The sequence below is a fragment of the Conger conger genome, chromosome 4, assembly GCF_963514075.1.
Source record: "Conger conger chromosome 4, fConCon1.1, whole genome shotgun sequence".
Classification (NCBI taxonomy): domain Eukaryota; kingdom Metazoa; phylum Chordata; class Actinopteri; order Anguilliformes; family Congridae; genus Conger; species Conger conger.
The window spans coordinates 64954472-64973962 of record NC_083763.1 but is presented as its reverse complement, the minus strand read 5'-3'; the positions used below and the strand labels follow the sequence as shown (position 1 = coordinate 64973962).

Here is a 19491-nt window from a genome sequence, read left to right as displayed (position 1 = left end):
TGATTTATTGACTATATACTTAGTATGTGGTTTTAGAAATTATCTTTTTAAAATATGTTTTATTCTTACAAGAAGTGGAAAGTGTTTACTGCAGATGATCCAGCTGCCATTAAGATTTAGTTTGAATCTATTCAGATTGTTTGGATTATGGAGTGCACTGTATGTTAGTCAGGCATTGGGATCACGCAGTGTATCATGCATCCCTTTGGAATGACTGCACAATTCAAAGATCATAATTATAGCCAAATGAGTGCCACTATCGTCAATAATATTCTGTAATTCTGTATTGTATTCATATTGTATATGTGGGATGTCCATCAAGCTATAATTTACCTCTAACAGGGAATTCACTCTTCTCTCATGTCAGGAAAAAGGTTCAGGAGAGACGCAGTGGCTATAAGACTGCTGAATTAACGCATTCATGTGTGTAGACTCAAACGGAGATAATAGCATACATAAAACCAGACAATTACACCATGGGCTTAGAGCATTGGGTTATACCTTTGGAAATATTTCTCAGTATGCCTTTTCATGAAAAACACGGCCATTTCTGCAGTTTGATGAATTTATTGTCATAAGCTAAGCAATAGGAGATACAGCTTTCACTCAAATGAAAAAATAGATAACATTTGAAAAAACGAGTCAAAACCTTAATAACTACATACACAGAGAAATATGAACAAATCATTTAACAACATAATTCAAACCCTTTTCCTGGCCAGCAAATAGCTTATTGAGCTCAAAAGTGCAAGATGTCACATGGCATTTTCAGTAGAAGTAAAAAGAAAATAATTGTTTATTTTAATATATATGAAGCACAGGATTTAGGTCTCCCCATAATAGCTTCAGATTTAATAAAACCACTGCCTTACATGTCTACTCTATTTTATGTTTGGCACTGAATTTCATTAATGTGCACTCTCAACATTCACAGCGCTACTTACCTAAAAGCTCTGTGTGTGAGTGAGAGAGAGAGAGAGAGAGAGAGAGAGAGAGAGAGAGAGAGGGGAGATAGATAGAGAGCACATTATAATACTTTCTCATAATCTTGCTGACTGTGGCAAGAGAAGGGTTCTGCTCAGTAAAAATATATTGTATGGTATAGAGTGGACAACACCCTAACTGCACTCACTGAAATAAACATAGATCTAAATACTTACTGAAAGGCTTGTAAGGTTGAGTGGAAGAGGAAGAATTATACTGATAGGTAATCTTTAGCTCAGACAGTTAAAAAACTGTACATTGCAAGCAAGACAGTGGGACATGAAAAGATGATTCTTAAAGTCTTTTAATTTGGAAATTAATAATCCATAAATCCCCCATATCTCTTCTCCATGTCTGGCATGTTTTCGGAGTTACTCTCCCCATCTTCCTCCCAGGAACGCCTGAAAAACCCTCCATACCTTTTTAGATCTTCCTTCCATTCCGGTCTGCCCACCCTCCTCATGAATCCTCCATACCTTTTCTGCAGCTCTTTCATACCATCTTCCAGATCCAAGCTTCTTTTAATGCTTCTCATAAACCCTCCATATCTTTTCAGGATCTCCCCATCCCAATCAGTTTGGCCTCCTTTGCCGCCCTCCATGTTCAGGATGTCATTTAAAATGGTAAGCGTGTCCACTACGTGTTCTCCGTCTTTCTTCATGAATCCACCGTATCTCTTCGCAAGAATCTCTCTGCCGTGGTCTTGGTCATCTGATTCGACGTTGTAGAGTTCAGCGGTTTTTTTCATGAACCCGCCGTAGCGTTTCATGAAGCCGCCATACTTCTTTGCCAGTTGATGTTCGTCATTTTCCTGCTTGGCGCTCTCAGTGACACTTTGGCCTTCCTCTGTCGAACTGTCAGGCTTTTCCCCTAGCAATACCCCTTTGCACAGATCCCACGACCTTTTAGGGGCCAACTTTCCTTCACATTCTAGTGTACATGTCTGAAAAAAATTAAAGACAGAATCACATAGTTATTCATAAGCCTTTTGTATGTGAAGTTTTGATTATCCAAACACATTTTCCCTGAGATATAAAGTGTCACCCTTTTATTGCACAAGTCAAATTTTCCTACAATGTTGTATTCATGTAGGTTTCAGTTAGCCAGGTTCCTCTTGAAAAAGAGAAGTGTAATATCCATGTCATGGTTTTTCTTCCTGGATAAATTGCCATACTGTAAATTGTGGCAAACAGTGTTTCTTATTGCTAGGCTTTTACACCTCTTGTGCATATTGTAAGCCTATATATTAAGAATATCATGTGTACCACACACTGTATTTCAAAGTTTATGGATCCTATCAGACCGGATCTACGTTTGTTTGGCAATGTATTTTATCCACTCAGTCAACAACAGAGCACACATTAACCCATTGGGGGCGGTGACAGCAAACCGAACTGTCCCTGATAGCGATTGTAGATAATCAACATTAATTTGGCCAGAAATAGTGTTTTATACAACTCGAGTACAACAAGTGAAATAATCATATTGAGACGAGTAGAGTGCATATTTGTATGTATTCTTGTTCACTTCTTCACCCAGCATTACAAGAATATCTTTTATCTTAAAATTTTACAGCGATTAGAAAATAACGACAGAAAGACTTATGATACTTTACTGCTATCTAGTGGCGGAAAGCAGACACGCAACCAAAACAGACAACCAAAACAACGTGAACATCGGCCTAATTACAAACCTGGCTCTACTCTATGACAGCTAATTTAGATTTATGCCTTCTGTTTAACCAAAATATATGCATACTAATAAGATGATTATTTCCGTCAAATGTCTGGTGTATTGCTTCTTATGTTGCATAATATTACCTAATATGTATTGTGTATGTATTTGAAACCTTTTTCATAATGAAGCGCAGTCAGACGTATAGCCTAAACCACTGTTGACATTTTAGGATTGAGCTGCATATGATATTTTTTTTTTCAATATAATGCACTTTAAAGGGTTGAACTATGTTAATAATAAAAAAAAAAAAAACATATTTCAACCCTTTTCCTGGACAGCAAATTGCTTACTGCGCTCAAAGGTGTGCATATTTACTCGACAAGGATAAAAATATATTTTAAAAGAAAAACTAAATTATTATTAAAAGTGTTGTCAATGTTGACGCTGCATTCAATTCAGTTCCTTTTTTTATCCTTCATGGTAGCAGCCTATATCGGATCCAGCATAGGATTTCCTCATCAAAAAAAGTAAATCATAAATCATGGCCGTAGTGCAGTACTATGCCTACACTACAGCACTTTTTTGTTGAACTTTGGGGGGACCATTCAAATATATGGGTCCCAACAAGAACACGTTTACGCCAGCTCAAATGTATTTATAAACTGAAAATAGCAAGGCGTGAACAAGAAAATACATTCGTTGCTGGTTGTATTACAGCTGTTTTATTGTATGTACAGTCGTTAGGATATATTATATTTATATAATAGGCTATCCAAATGTTAGGCTACGCAATTTCGTCATAGTATTGAAGTCGTATGCTGTATTCACAGTTACTTTGACCATTCGTATTATTAAGAACCAGGCACAATAGCCTACTCCCCTTTATACAGCGGGATAGAAGTGGAGGAAAGTATTTGGGATTTGCACTTCTGATACTGTAACTCCACATGAAGCGGAGCGAAGAGTTAACAAAGATACGTAATTTCCTCTTGCGATTTCTTTGCACTTCCCAAAAGCCTGTATTTGTCGCGCTACTACAGCGTTGAAACATCGTTTCAAACAGTTAGCCAACACTTATCGAGATTGACCAGTAATGACGACTGTTAAAAAGTCCAGCTCAATTAAAAAGCAAAGCGAAACAAAGTAAAAAAAGAAGAAGACATATATACAGTTTGAAGACATATATAGAATATGTAAAAACAGGTTGTACTTACAATCGTGTTTATCTCTGTTTGTCGACCCTGCATGTGGTAGGTGCAGAATGCACAGTCTTTATCACATTCAGCTCTGACCATAAGTACGAGGCAGGCGCTTAGAACCAGCATCCAACAGAGGTTTATCGGTAACGCCATGAGCTGCAATATAGGAAACCAAGCATCAGCATAATAATAAGATACTGGTTTCTCATGAAGCCCAGAGCAATTAAAAACAATTATTTTGTTGTGAAGCAACAGTATAATGTGAATACAACAGATCACTGACTAGTTGCTGTTTCAACTTTATCCATGATATTACAGATGATTTATCAGTGTCTGATATTTAGTAAAAGTAGCAGCATATTTAATACTATTAGTATGTTTAATAATATGTAATAGTAAATATATGCTTTAATAACTTGAAACGAAATGCAGGTGTTTCAAAGTAGATGTGTGGCATGAATTTACAATCTTTCTGAGAAATAAAATCAGTCTGCTGCAGCCCGACAAGAATAGGGGGTCATATTAAATAACAAAAACGGACAGCTCCATGTACCGTGGTTTACTTACCTCCTCTGGGTCTCTGGGTACTGATAAAGTCCGCTGAAGTTTCAAGCTGCACTGATGCTGTTGTCGCCTCGCACCAAATATTTATACAGGAGCCAACCAATCTCTCTGGAGAAAACCAAGAGAGAAAAAAGCCTCTGGTAAACCCAATCACAACTAAATCTCAATAGTTTTTTCAGGAGATGAGACTGGTGGCAGAGCTCCTGTTTCAGCTATGAAACGTCTCAGTGGTACTGCATACACGTATTCATTTCAATATAACGGACGCTACAGCTTGCAAATCGTTCTTAAATGTCAAAACAAGTTGGGGGTTGATTAGTAATCCCCAATCACAGGGGGGAAGTTCCTGACGCGTAATGACGCAAACAACACCTGCGTAATCCCTTACAATGTTAAGGCATTTGTCTTAATATTTAGGAGGACAGCTGCATTTATCTGTCAATGGTAAGGATGTTTTTTGCTCAGGGGGGTTTCTAATGTTCCCTGGTTAATAGACCACTGGTGGTTGGTTCAAAATGATAAAACTCATCGTCATCTTTACGGGGAGAAGAAGGTCCAGTAACGGCACTTACGTTTGAAATTGCTTTGGAGGGTATAGTGAAGATAGGCTAAAAGCTATTTTCTATGCACCGCGATTGTTTAATTACATAAACTAGGCTATAGCTAAGAGCCTCACCCACTGTCCAATAGTTGTAATATATAAAGTATTCACTCAAATTATTTAGTTTTGAACATAAATTAAGTAGCTAGTTGTAAGCTGAAGTTTGACTAACTGGACAAGGCGGATGTGTTATATCACAGTTTAAGTAATTGCTTCTTTAATAGAATAAAAGCTGCTGCTTAATGAACAATGTAGTCTACAGAGATTCGTAAAACACATTCCTGTACTTATTCTATTTAGATGAGAAGGTTCACTCCCTTTATTGTAGAAAAATAAAACAACTTGCATGCATCCAGCAACAGGTCAACCAACAGTTATGTTAAGATTTTTTAGGTCCAACATTTAACCTGCAAGTTTATAGTCTGCAATGCTGGAATAGCCATAATGCAAATAAGGGACTCCATAAAAGCTTTTAGGCATAAGGCTATGTCACAATGCATTACATCTTGCTAGTATTTATCTTTCAGAATGATCATTTCAATTAATTGAGTACAGGATGATTGCACCCTACTGCCAGGAACAGACTTGGAAGATTTACATTTTAGATTTATTTCCCACAAAATAGGCTTTACCCAAGTCCTCCCAGCTCTATAATGGATGTGTGTAATTTGAACACTGATGCTATTTAAGTGCTCTGATTTGTGACGATGTCCAAACAGTTATGACCAGAAGCTGATGCACAGAGATATCACAGCTTTGTATTCTGTTGTGGCTGGGAATTCAGCACACACACAAAAAAAGAGACACATTTTATTTTGTGTCCATATTTCCAGCACATTGTTTGAACACTAAATTCCTAAGACATTCAAACAGAGCCTGACTAAATGTAAATTGGCATTGTATTGTGTAGGATGTTCTGTGCAATGTTCCAGCTTCTATTGACTTCTGCTGTCTTTGTAAGTAAGTGCTATTTTGTTGTACTATCTTGTTGTGTATGATGTGCATTCAAAACTGCTTTAAGATATCCTATACACTGTACCGGAGGAGATCTCACCATGATGACATGCCAGTGTCTTTTTGAGTGTATAAGTATCCCAAAGAGGATCCAAAGCATACTACCTGGAGGTAGTATCATGGCTTTGGCGTGTACGGCTGCCACTGAAACAGGCTCAGTTGTCTTTTTTGATAATGTGACTGCTGATGGCAGCAGGATGAATTCTGATGGTATTCATGGAAACATATTGTCTGCTCTGATTCAACCAAATGCCTCATATGGCACGATATTGCCTTGCTGCCGGATAATTACCCTGAACACAACCAAGGGGTTTGCGGAATGTTCTTGACTGGCTACATCAGTCACCTGACCTGAATCATGTTGAATAATGTCTTGAGGATCTCTCCACAAGTCCTCTCTCTAGAACCTTTTTTGACTACTTACCAAGCTGTTCCATCCTGCTTTTGACGCTAACTAGTGGTTTGCAGCTTGCAGTGTAACCTGTGTATTTCTGTTTGTGAAGTCTTCTGGCAGACAATAGTCACTGGCACATCCACCCTGCTATGTCAGACCTGTAGGACAGGTGCTTGGGGTTTTTCTTCATTATGGTGAGAATCCTTTGGCTATCATCTGTCCCTTTGCGATTGCTGGGCTCTCCAGTGCTCTTAATCATGTTAGCAGCAAATTATGTTTGTAAGTTTAAGGTTTGTATCTGGCTTCTTTTTTCTTATTTCTCAGCCTTATAACGGGAACCTTGACTTTCATTGTCACAACTCTGGTCCTCATGTTGACAAAGGCCAATAACAGACCCCAAAGGCAATCAAACGCCTAGAATCAAGACTAGATACTAAAAGCTCTCTTATAGCTGCACTAAGGAAGCAATTGTATACACCAGATTAGAAATAAATACAAACCCTTTTTGTCCCAAACATTATGGGCCACTAAAAAAGGTGTCTGTATGTGTATGTCAGAATGACCACCCCCATAAACTGTAAAAACCCTATGAATATCCTTATAGGCAAAGTGGACATATAGATTCAGAATGTGCTGAGAAAAGGCTAGCTTATTGGTACCAAAATCAATGTAAAAACCCTATGAATATCCTTATAGGCAAAGTGGACATATAGATTCAGAATGTGATGAGAAAGGCTACATTATTGGTACCAGAATCAATGTGAGACACAAAAGAACATATTATAGAGGAATGAAATTGAGCTGCATATTATCATTAACATTTTTTGCTGGTCTGTCCTTTTAAGCCCAAGCTCTTCATATACAGTATTTTATCCAAACAGAGGAGCTTTCAATTTCATTTTCAAATGAATATACAGTACTGTGTGCCTTGCAATAGACTTAATGTATGAAGGGCAGTTCATTTGCTCATTGGTATGCTGAAGGCAGTGCTAAATTAAATATCATGTCAGCATCGGTTAAATTGTGAAATACAACTTACCATATCTCAACCACTTAATTCCATTCTTATGAATTACCCCCAGAACATGTCTCAGGGAAGTACACCTGTTTAGAAATGTTAAGATACTTTAAAATATTCATGCTTTGACTAAATCAAAACATATAATGTTCTTGTAATAGACTTGCAATCCCATTCTTAATGCAAATTTCTTCAACAGAAGATGCATCATTCCTTGCAGAATATGAGCTCTAAGTCAGAGTGAAAAGAACATCACTCATACAATTATATTTTCATTTTCTTCTCATAATGAGTAAATGTATTTTTAAAATTGTATGAATTCAAATTTTCACATCATACCTGACCAAGTAGCCTGTCTAACATGAAATGAAACTTAAACTCATTATTATGTATTAATTAGACTTAGTTTTATAATTATTGGTCTTCTGCTACTATAGCCTATCCAGTTAAGAGGTTTAACACGTTATGTGTTTTTCTGCATACCACTGTTGAATGGAATTAAGTGGTTGAGATATAGTAAGTGGTTGTATTTCACAATTTAATGTGTGGTTATTTGCATTACTGTCACCCTGTCAGCTTTGACCAGTCTGGCCCTTCTCCTCTGACCTCTCTCATTAACGTGTTTCTGCCCGCAGAACTGCTGCGCACTGGATGTTTTTTGTTTTTCGGACCATTCTCTGCAAACTCTAGAGACTTGTCCTAGGAGATCGGCAGTTTCTGACTCAAACCACCCTTTATGGCACCAACAATCATTCCACAGTCAAAGTCACTTAGATCACATTTCATCCCCATTCTGACATTTGGTCTGAAAAACGGCTGAACCTCTTGACCATGTCTACATGCTTTTATGCCTTTAGTTGCTGCCACATGATTGGCTGATTAAATATTTGCATTAACAAGCTTATGTACAGGTCTACCTAATAAAGTGCTCAGTGAGTGTATATTTTAATAGCTGATGATAATAAAAGATAATGCAAATATAGAAAGCCATAATAAGACCAATAATGAGGCACCAGTCTTACGTTGTCTGGTTTATAGTCCAGCCTCAGTTCATTAGGCAGAAAAGGCGGATTATTGATCACACATGTTATGGTATGGAATATCTGCCACTACTGGAAAACCACTCTCAGGTTTATGAGAAATTATGAGGTCATCACATGAGCCATACCTTCACGCATACCAGGCTTTTATCCAAAATGACATCATGTCACCCAGAATAGTGATGATAATGGATGTGTGATTTGATATGCCCCAAAATAAACACATTTAAAAAAGAATAAAGTAACAGTAGCTCAATAAGACGACCTGGGGACCCGAGAGATCACCTAATTAAAGTGACTGAAAAGGTAAATCCATGAAAACTACAATTGTATGGTGTTATTGTAACATTGCGCATCAGTAAAGAAATCAAATGCATTGCAATATTGACTCAAATCAGTCTAAACATTTCCATCTATTCTTATGTGGGGATTAAATGAGTTCAGTTTATTACCAGACTCTGAGCTATTGGGTCCAGATCACTTATGACAAGAAAGAAAGACCTGAACTAATGGCCAATAAATGTTTTATTGTCTCATTGCATGCCTCCACCTATAGTTTAATGAGATTTGTATATAGTGCTTTTTGTATGGATCTGTAGCTAGAGCTTTGCACAGTATATGGGGTGGCATGGTACTGTGGATAACACCATCGCCTTCCAAATCCCAACTGTGGCCTTTCTGTGTGGAGTTTTCATTTAGCTCTTTTTCACCTCTTAATCCCTCTACCAACCTTATCCCTCTCCAAGTCGCTGTAGTATAATTTACCTGTGAGTGTTACGTTTTGAGAGTTGAGGAGGGAGGTGGAATGGCAATGGTGGGTAAAAAGGAAAATTCTTCATAAGGCACCAATTTAACAGGAAAGATAACATTTCAGATTCATAATTTATATCAACTTGTTTCTGCATTAGGAATGATATCTGATAGTTTATTTAAAGTAAAGTAAAAACATAATTGAATGTAAAGGAGAAAAGTTGATTATTTTGGTATTGAAGTGAGTAGAGCATTCCAGGGTAACGGTGCGGAATGGCCGTGTCTTTGTGAAACGATTCGTTTCAGTAGAGCTTGAGCGATAGCACAGGGTCCCCTGTCTGTACTCCAGGAGGGAAGTTAATAGAACATGAACCACCAAAGCGTAGCACTAAATTAAATTGTGTTTAGCAATTTATCTGGTTACAGCTGTTCAGAGCATTAGAGCAGAACCATAATAAGCACAGATAATGAGCCTTTAAACTCTGAATTCCTGAATCAAATTTACCATTTATAAACATAGACATCATCCAATCTTCCTTCACCAATATTTCAATATTTTCCTGCCATCGCTATTTTACATGATATTTTTACATGATGTTACAATTTATTTGTTTCTGGATCATCTTTTATCCCCCTTTTTCATCAGTTATTTCTTTCCCCAAGGTAAAATGCCCCGCCATATTGTGTTGGTCGGTCAGTTTGCAGCAACGTTCTCCATACGTTTGGGAGGAGTCAAATTGGCGTATGCCTGTCGGGAGCTGTTGCTTCTGTTCGCTTCGCAGTCCACCAGCTGTGCTGCTCCAGTCATTGTTCCAGCACTGCAGTAAACACGCAGCTGCTGCAGGTAGTGCTGACTGCGCTCCATTACCAGCAGTGAGGCTCAGCACTGGCATCGCAGGATCCCAGACCACTGGGGCATGCACCCACGCTAATAGTGTACAGTACGCCTTACATCTGGGGTGTCCAATCATGTGCCATAGAGGGTCAGAGTATGCAGGTTTTCATTACAACCAATCACTACACCAGCTGATTTCACACATTACTTCCCTCCTCTCTGGCTGAAGGCGTGTTCATTAGTGAAATCAGCAGGTGTAGTGATTGTTTGGAATGAAAACCTGCTTACTATCAGCCCTCCTTGGCACCTGATTGGACGCCCCTGCCTTAGATAGACACATGGCCTAACCATGGTCAGTTTTGGTTTGCAAGTATACAGATTTGGCAGAGTGCTCCTTTGCAGCACATACTGTAAAGCTAAGTCTTTGCAGCTGTTAAAAAGTTGTGAAACGCCCATAACACCCTTGTGAAAAAGTACTGGAGAGCATTTGGAACAGTACCGAATTATCGCAGGAGTGGCTGGCCCATCAAAATTTTCCAAGGGCACAGCGACAACTCATCCAGGGAGTCACAGAAGATTCCAGAAGAACATCCAAAAAATTGCAGACCCCTCTAACCTCTGCAAAGGTCAGTGTTCATGACTCCACAATAAGAAAGAGACAGAATTTGATTCATGGGAGAGTAACATGGCAGAAACCACTGCTAACCAAGGGAAATATGAATGCTCATCTCACATTTGCATAAACAGTGCCTGTATGATCTCCAAGCTTTTTGTGAAAATGTTCTATGGACAGTGGAATTGGAAGTGGAAAGACACAGGTTTCATTATGTCTGTTATAAAGAGAATGCAGCATTTCACAGTAAGAAAATCATACCAACAGTTAAACGTGGTTGTGGTGGAAGTGTGATGGCTTTGCTGCCTCAGGACCTCAGCAACTTGCCATTTTTGATGAGAATGTCCCCTCATCTGTCCGTGAGCTGAGGCATTACTGGGATATGCAGCAGGACAATGATCCAAAACACAAAAGCAAGTTCATATCTAAATGGCTGAAAAGAAACAAAATGAAACTTCTAGAGTGGCCTGGTCAATGCCCTGACTTAAGATGCTGAGGCAGGGCCTGAAGCGAGCAGTTCTGAATTAAAGCAGTTCTGCAAGGAAGAGTCAGCTTAAATTTCTTCATCGTTATGGGAAAGACATATTAAATTATAGGAAGTGTTTGGTTGTAGTTATTCCTGTTAAAGGTGGTGCAACCAGTTGCATTCAAGGGGGAAATTACTTTTTCACATGTGTTATACAGTATGGGTGTTAACACTTTTCAATAAATAAATGTGTTTTGTGTTTACTCATGTTCCCTTTGTCTAATGACATTTTGTCAAGGTCTGAAACTAGTCAGGGTAAGAAATAATCAATAATATGGGAAATCAGGAAGGGGGGCAAATACTTTTTTCATGGCACTGTATTGATCAGTGTTTCACACTAATGAGATGTCATGGAGACCTGCTTGTACACATGGCCTCGGGTTGAGACTTGCACCATCGCACGGCCATTGAACCAGTGACAATGAATATGGTTTCCGTCGTAAAATGCCTTGGAAACTAATTAATGAATCCAAAGTCAGGGTCCAGACAACCTCAGAATTTTTTTAATCATCTCCTCAATTCAATTTCCCAGTGAGATGGAAAAAAGACAAATGCAATTATGATGTCACTCATCCCAAACACTATCTTTTACCTTGTTAGTCACACAGAAATTGAGAAATGACTGGACAATTAATTAACTTCTTGATGATATGGTGTCAGAATAAGTGGTAGCTTTGGCTTTGTGGCTCCAAAGAATTTCACATGAATCCTGTGAGGTCTTGGTGCTTGACTTGATCCCAAGGAAGTTAATTCTAAATATACTCCACTTATACTACAGAATATGGAAGGGAATTTTTGTTGGTTTGTGTTAATTTATGGTAATAAATACTGAAAATGTATGTTCAGTACCTACCGAGTTCATTTGACCCATTTTATAATGTTCTGTGTATCAAAGACATGCTTTACTTCCAGAACATAGCAACTCCATAAAGCAATCTATCAGTTATGTTTTGAATCATTATGATGCAAGCTTTGCTGTATGTTTAAGATAGAGATTACCGCAAACAGATGAGAGCACATCTACTGTTACATTTCACTGTTTTGCTTAATATTCATTGTATTTAAGTCTCTTGCAAAAGCTCCTTTACCGTCCTCCATGATTAAGGTTAGTAGACTGGTAGATATGCGCATTAATACTTTATCACTTTTAATATAAAAGTTATTACTTTATAATTTTAAATTTGTATTTAATGTATTTAATTGCTTAAATAAATCTGCATGACATTGATTACATGTGTTTTGTTTTATTAAATAGTGACATATAAGGTGATTTTTGATATCTTGTGCCTCCGTTATATTCTAGAGACGACAGATATGAAACAGCTTCAATTACTTTGCATTAGGGATTCACAAAATCCACTTATTTCTGAGGAATGGAATGGAATGGTGGTTATGAAAAATTGATAATTTCCATTACTAATACCAATTTTCACATGTATCCCATTGCTAATAATTTCACAAGTCTCATCACACCTTTTATGTTTTCCAGTTATTCTCTTCAGACACGCAGAAAGACAGGATTGATCCCATTGCCTGCACTCCACTGATGGTGAAGGCAAAAATCTGTGAGGCTGTGAGCCCATCATAGTACACGGTGCCTCATGCACTGAAAAACAGGTTGTTTTCTGTGAAGCAGAAGAGATGACCTCAGTCTGTTAGCTCAGTAAGTTCATTTCTATTAATGCTGTCTGAGGAGGAAACAGACATGCTTTCATTTAGCATGAACGAGTGTGTAAGTATTGGTGATATTCTAAAAAGTAGCATCCTTTTTTGGCCCACATACACCTTAAACCAGGGGTCAGCAACCCTGGTCCTGGAGAGCCGCAGGGTGTGCTGGCTTTCGTTGTTACTCTGCACTTAACTGATCAATTAATGCAATCGATTACACAGTTAACTCGCCTCACCTGGTTTCTTGGGTCTGAATAGGTTTCTGGTATTAAGGCAAAAATAAAAACTAGCACACCCTGCGGCTCTCCAGGACCAGGGTTGCTGACCCCTGCCTTAAACCATTGATTGAACGTGGCATTATTTTGACACATTGAACTGATTTCATCTTGTGGACCAATAAATTATAATTTACACATTGTGAAAGGCAGAACTTGCAGGTTTTTTTGGTTTTTCTGAGACTGTTTCATAGCTGCGTGCACATGGAATCCACACGTCTAATTATGGTTAAAACATGCACGGGCAAAATAGGAAGACACTTTCCTCATGAGAGACTGGGAGGTATAATCTTTTTTTTCCTTTCAGTCATCCGTTTCCATTAAGCATGATTTCTCATCGCAAATTAATTTTCAAATTATCTCCTCATCATTAGCATAAAGATAATGTGGCACTGAATCTTTATAATTATTACCTAGCTATTAATTAACACTACCCCGTGCATGGGCCTAAATGTGCTGGCTGATTGAACAGGAAGGCTATACACACAAAAGAGTGCTGAGATATTTCATGCATGCAGTAGCATATGCATGGCTGTATATGCATATACACTCACCGAGCACTTTATTAGGAACATTTTTACTTTATTACATCTACTTATTCATGTGATTATCTAATCAGCCAATTGTGTGGCAGCAGTGCAAGGCATACAATCATGTAGACACGGGTCAGGAAGAAATATTTAGCTGTGATTATTGCCACAGGTGTGAAAACTTGATGGCTTTTGTCTGAAAAATAGGCAAGAAGTTGAAGTTCGCTGTAAATCTTGTCTGAACTTTTACTATAGCTTTCACTGCATCCACATTCTTTTTTCTTTAACTTGGGAATAGTCTTTCAGTTCAACTGCAACTTTTCTCCAGACTCAAAGGCTGAGGTGTGAATATCAGGCTCTGAACAGCATGAAGGACCTTTCCCATTGGGAGGCTGATGATTGTCTTCCCTTGCGCGCGCTGCAGGAACAGACTCGTGCTCAGGGACGAAGAGGCTCTCCTGCTGGATAATGGCTGTCATAGCAACAACACATGACGGGATTCCCCTTGAGCCTGCCTGTTGTGACAAACTTCGGCAGATGCAAGGTGACATCGTGTATCACACGCTGTCCAGGGCTTTGTGTGATTAGAAGTACTGAGATTGATCCCCTCCTTCAGTAGGCAAACCGAGTGGGGTATTTCACACGGGATTACTGAGTTAGCTGGATAACTGAACTGAGCAAAACATGGGACCCTCCAAAATGTGGAACATTTAGTAAAAAGAGCCATGGTTTTACAGATTTTCCAAAAACAGCATAAATTATAAATTTATATATTGTGCATTTGCAGATTCAGCACACACTTATAAACATGCTGTATGTTTTAAAAATGCTGTATGTTTTTTGTTTGTAATGAAACATGTATGAATTAATCTGATAATCTGATACTGGACTTCACAGCAGGATAAATATTTAAGGCCATGGCAGCGTATTGATGACACAGTGTTAGATGATAGGACTCATGGCCCTGGCAAGCTCCACTTCATAGCACACAAACAGGAGGAGCTGGAGGGAGCAGTCTTCTGAAAATGAAAAGGGTAAGGAACTAAAGAGAGCACGATTGCACAGTCTCAGCGAGCGGTCGATACATGGATAAAATCAATACCGCTTACACGTGGAGTGCTAGTGATTGGCTCCTCACATCAGAGGTGCTCAATGTAGGTAATAACGGTTTGTACCTCATTCACAGCCATTTACCACAATCTTCTCAAATCTCATTGTGCTGGAGGACGATCCTTCTATTCACAGTGAAAACTGAATCTGGAGGCTGCTTACCAAGTGGATTGGCTTCATACAAATGTAAACTATCTGATTGAACAAAAGTATTTTTTTCATTCCAAAGAAATGTAGAAAGATGTCTCTTTTTTTTGTTCACACATACTGTCATATGATATAGTTAACTCAATCTGAATGCAAATCTGTTTTTTTAATATATTATTTATATTTTCAACAGCATGCATGCCTTTACACACATACTTTCCGTCTCCAATCCATGACAAAGAGTATTGTGCTAAAATCTTAGCTATTTCCTTTCAAAAGGTATACCAGGGCACTTTTCTTCAAAATGTTTTGGAATGTGCCCTTCAAATAACCTTGCATAAATCCACATCAGCCTTTCAGGCAGTCATCCTCTTGATGTAACAAATGACATTTCAGATGAAACTGCAATTATTTCCAATAAACTGAACAATTATTTCAGAAGGTTGTAAAAATAAAAAAGCTAATTAATGAAATTTGTCAAGACATTTAGTTTAACCTGTCAGACAGGCTTGCATATAACGTTGAATGTGTTAAAAGTCAAAATGTCTCTTACATAACCAATAACACAAATCCAGGAATGCAAACATTGTAAACAAACAAACAGAATAATACACTTGTCATTTCAAGCCCAGTGTCTGCAGCATTGCTGTGTTCTCCATTTGTTTGTATGGCCTTTTCTCAGAATAATTAATCTTCGATCTGGAAAACAATATCTGATATAACTGGCTAAATAACATTTCCATTGCATCAGGCTGCATTTACTGAAACTTTTCAATCATATTTTCAATCATATTCAAGTAGGAGCAAAATCCATATCAGGGCTCTGAAGCTTGGGTAGTATTCTGGCTAGTTTTTTTTTCAATATAATTACACACTTTGTAAGAAAGGACATTATCTGATTCATTTATTACCAACAGGAACCGTGCAAGGACACTTCAGTGGATTAGTGATTGGCCACTCACAGGAAATTATACATCGCCAGGCCTATAACCCAGAAAATGGATTCATTGACACAGGAAGCAAACCATCAAATGAAGAAGGAGAAAACTAGTTGTGGTTTGGGTCAAATAATAATATTTGTTCACCCACAACCCACAATTGTGTATTTGTAAACACATTCGTAAAAGGCAGAAACACAGGGGTTTTCAAGACCAAGCTTAATACTGTGATAGATACTATTGAGCTTTTAGGTACACTTTAGCGGTAGAAAAAGGCGACAATTGCTAGGCTGAATGGCCTGTTCTTGCCATTATGTAATGTTATGTTATTTTAAAAGGAGCTGTGCAGGGCAGTCATTTATACCTCAATGTCCATATCATGTTTTATGGAAATTAAATTATTAAACATCTCCACTCCTTGTATTATGATACGATTATATACAAATATATTTTGTTGTTTTGCCTCTGTACTCCAGCACATTGAATTGGAAATATTCACAAAATGAGCTTAAAGTGCAGACTGCTGTTTTTAATTTAAGTATATTTATCCAAATAATTCATGAAGGATTTACAGCTCTTTCCCCCATTACAGAGCCAAAACAACAACATGTGTGTCACTCTTACAGACTGCACTGTATATACAGTATAAACGTGTACATATACACTCACCAAGCACTTTATTAGGTATTTATTTTTTAGACTTTGACTGCTGTAGCCTATCCACTCAGAGTTATGATGTGTTGTGTGTTCAGAGATGCTCTTCTGCATACCACTGTTGTAATGTGTGGTTAATTGCGTTACTGTCACCTTCCTGTCAGCTTTGACCAGTCTGGCCATCCTCCTCTGACATCTCTCATTAACAAGGCATTTCTGTCTGCAGAACTTTTTTCACCATTCTTTACAAACTTTAGAGACTAGTGTGCATGAAAATCCCAGGAGATCAAGAGTTTCTGAGATACTCAAACCATCCTCTCTGCCACCAACAATCATTCCTCGGTCAAAGTCACTTAGATAACATTTTTTCCCCATTCTGATGGTTGATGTGAACATTAACTGAAGCTCCTGACCCATATCTACATGATTGTATGCATTGCACTGCTGCCACACAATAGGCTGATAAGATAATCACATCAATAAGTAGGTGTAATAAAGTAAAAATGTTCCTAGTAAAGTGCTCGGTGAGTGTATAATCAATATAATGAATATATTAAACACAAAAATGTATCATGATGATTAGGTTCTTAATTGTCTTGCTTTTTATGTATTTTATGTATTCTCTCTGTGTCTAACACTCCTGATACATCAATACTGCCTGTATCCAATTGACTACCAGTTCAACACTATCCATTTGGATACACACACAATTATATCCCAGTATCATTTCAAATAGCTCAGTGGCAATACCAATTTAATCTTCAAGAGCCTGTTCATTGTCTCTCCTGTTCCACGTGTTGTGTCAACGCAGCACTGTGACAATTGTTCACTATTTGTTTAAGCACACCCACCATTCTGTGGGTCATTGACATTCCTGCTGCATATTCACTTGATCATCTGTTGAATGTAGGATCCATTTTCCCAGCAATTACACGCAGAAAACCATCATGCTTTGTCATTGCGTTGAACGAACTATTCACTGTTCACATGCATTGTCCACATGTCAATCATGCTCAACAAAGTTGGTGCGTGGGTGTGAATCCGCATCGGGCTCAACTAGCTTGCTATTCATTTTCCAATATAAAATAGGCAACAAATATCAACTTAGTATGGGATTTCTAATTACTGTTGAGTACTTACACATGGGTCCCAAAGCTAAAAGCTCTTTATCCAATGAACCTTCTTCATGTCCTTCCTCCATTTCGTGATGTGCATTTAAGTACAAAAGTGCTTAATGAAGTGCATATAATTCACAGTAGATTCACAGTCTTGGTCACATTCGGACCATCCTCAGGGTACTTTGTGAAGTTCATAGTCTGGAAAAGCACTTTCCAAATGATAGAGCTAAGAGCTGCACTGGCCACTGGTTTGCATATGATGGCTCTCACCAACAAGCTAAGAGAAAGAGCGCACATTACAATAAGTGAGGTGCTGTCAGAGCCCCCATCAAATGGATCCTCTGCAAATGTGGGCCAACCTTTCTGAACATTACAATCATTTATTTTCTCTCGGGCGAACTTAAAGAGCGTGCATTTGCCACAGTGCTCATTAATATAGGCAGCCATATAAAAGGAGGGTTGCAGGTTCATTTCCCAAGCGGCACATATGTTCCACCCCTGAGCCATGCATTTAGCCTGAATGGCCTCATTGCTTACTCAGGGGGAGAGCAGACCAACCACCTGGGAAATGAGTCTGCAGCCTTCTGTTTATAAATCCACCACAAAAGGGCCACGGGAACAGAGTCCCTTCACATAACTTCAAAGCCTTTATCCAGGAAGGAAATGTGTGTTTTTTAAATTAAATACTTAACATAAAATGCAAAAAGTAGATGCTAGGATGTTTGTAGTGCAATTTCTTTTTTATTTGTGTGTTTTCATTTTAAGTGGGAGAAAGTACCTCCATATAACAAGAAGTCGAACATTGATTGTACTTACCAACGCACATTTGCAAAGCAATGTAAAATTAAAAGTACAAGCAACATGCACTGTATAATAATGTAAGTAGTAGCCTGTTATCTGTTCATTGCTTAGGTTTAAAGACACCAGGGTTGCTTGTCACAGTTTTTGCTCTGGTAAAATATTGTCTTATTATGTTCTACCAGTTTTTACTTATTAAATGGAAGACCTAAATACTAAATAGCATTACATCCAATTAGATTTTGCAAGAATTGCAAATAGTCACCTAACTTTGGGAAAAAGCTATACTAATATACTTTTATAAACCAATAAATGTTGCCTGACTCTAGACCATTGTATTAACATTAATTTAATTGGATTTGACATCAGTTCAGATTGTGTTTTATATTTTGCACACACAGGCTACATAAGCTGACTAATATTCTCTACAATATCCTGCCCACTGGCAACTAAAGGCCAAACACGCTTTTATGAGAAAAGTTTACATTCTATTCCTCAGCAAGTATTTCTGTGTTATCTACTGTACAGCAGTACTGACATTTCAAAACAAGCATTTATCAACATTTCTCAGTTTTACCGTATACATTCTTCACAGTTTTCTTTTAAAGTAAAAAGGCATAAAATAAGCCATTTATCTGAAAAACCCTTTTATAGATGCGCCTTCTTGTTTTCTACATTTACCAACTTTGGGAAGGGATAGAGGAATACAATTAAGATGAATGCCTGAAAATGTACAGAGTGATGACAGAACACACAACAAGGACAGATCAATCAAGCAGAAGACCCAACGCACACAGAACCTAAAGAAGGGTAAAGGCCAAAAATAATAGAGTGCTACAGTTGCAAATGGTTTCACACAGAGTCTGCCTCTGGACGGAAAGATTCATTGGCAAAAAGCCAATGTGGCTCTTCTAAACTGGTCGCTTTTGAAAACCGGAAAAGTCACATATAGCACAAATCCACTGTAATTGATTCTATTGAGGAAAAAGGCAAAAACCACCAAGGACATCACATTATGGGAGAAATATTACTAACTCC

At 38.0% G+C, this 19491-nt stretch overlaps 1 protein-coding gene across 1 annotated transcript; it reads right to left on the bottom strand.

Moving 5' to 3' along the window:
- Positions 1–547: 547 nt before the first annotated feature.
- Positions 548–4667, bottom strand: penkb (proenkephalin b). Its single transcript, XM_061240417.1, has 3 exons — positions 4428–4667; positions 3876–4016; positions 548–1927 (listed from the first exon to the last, which is right to left on the bottom strand). Exons 2-3 carry the CDS (start codon positions 4011–4013, stop codon positions 1301–1303), a joined length of 765 nt encoding a protein of 254 aa, XP_061096401.1. The 5' UTR covers positions 4014–4016; positions 4428–4667; the 3' UTR covers positions 548–1300.
- Between the last annotated feature and the right edge of the window lie 14824 nt (positions 4668–19491).

What these genes read in the sequence shown, in the direction of transcription:
- penkb (XM_061240417.1), bottom strand. Translation starts at nt 4,013, where the DNA reads ATGGCGTTACCGATAAACCTCTGTTGGATGCTGGTTCTAAGCGCCTGC. An exon ending in AAACAGAGATAAACACGATT is followed by an intron (nt 1,928 to 3,875) that starts GTAAGTACAACC and finishes AATTTTTTTCAG; the next exon opens with ACATGTACACTAGAATGTGA.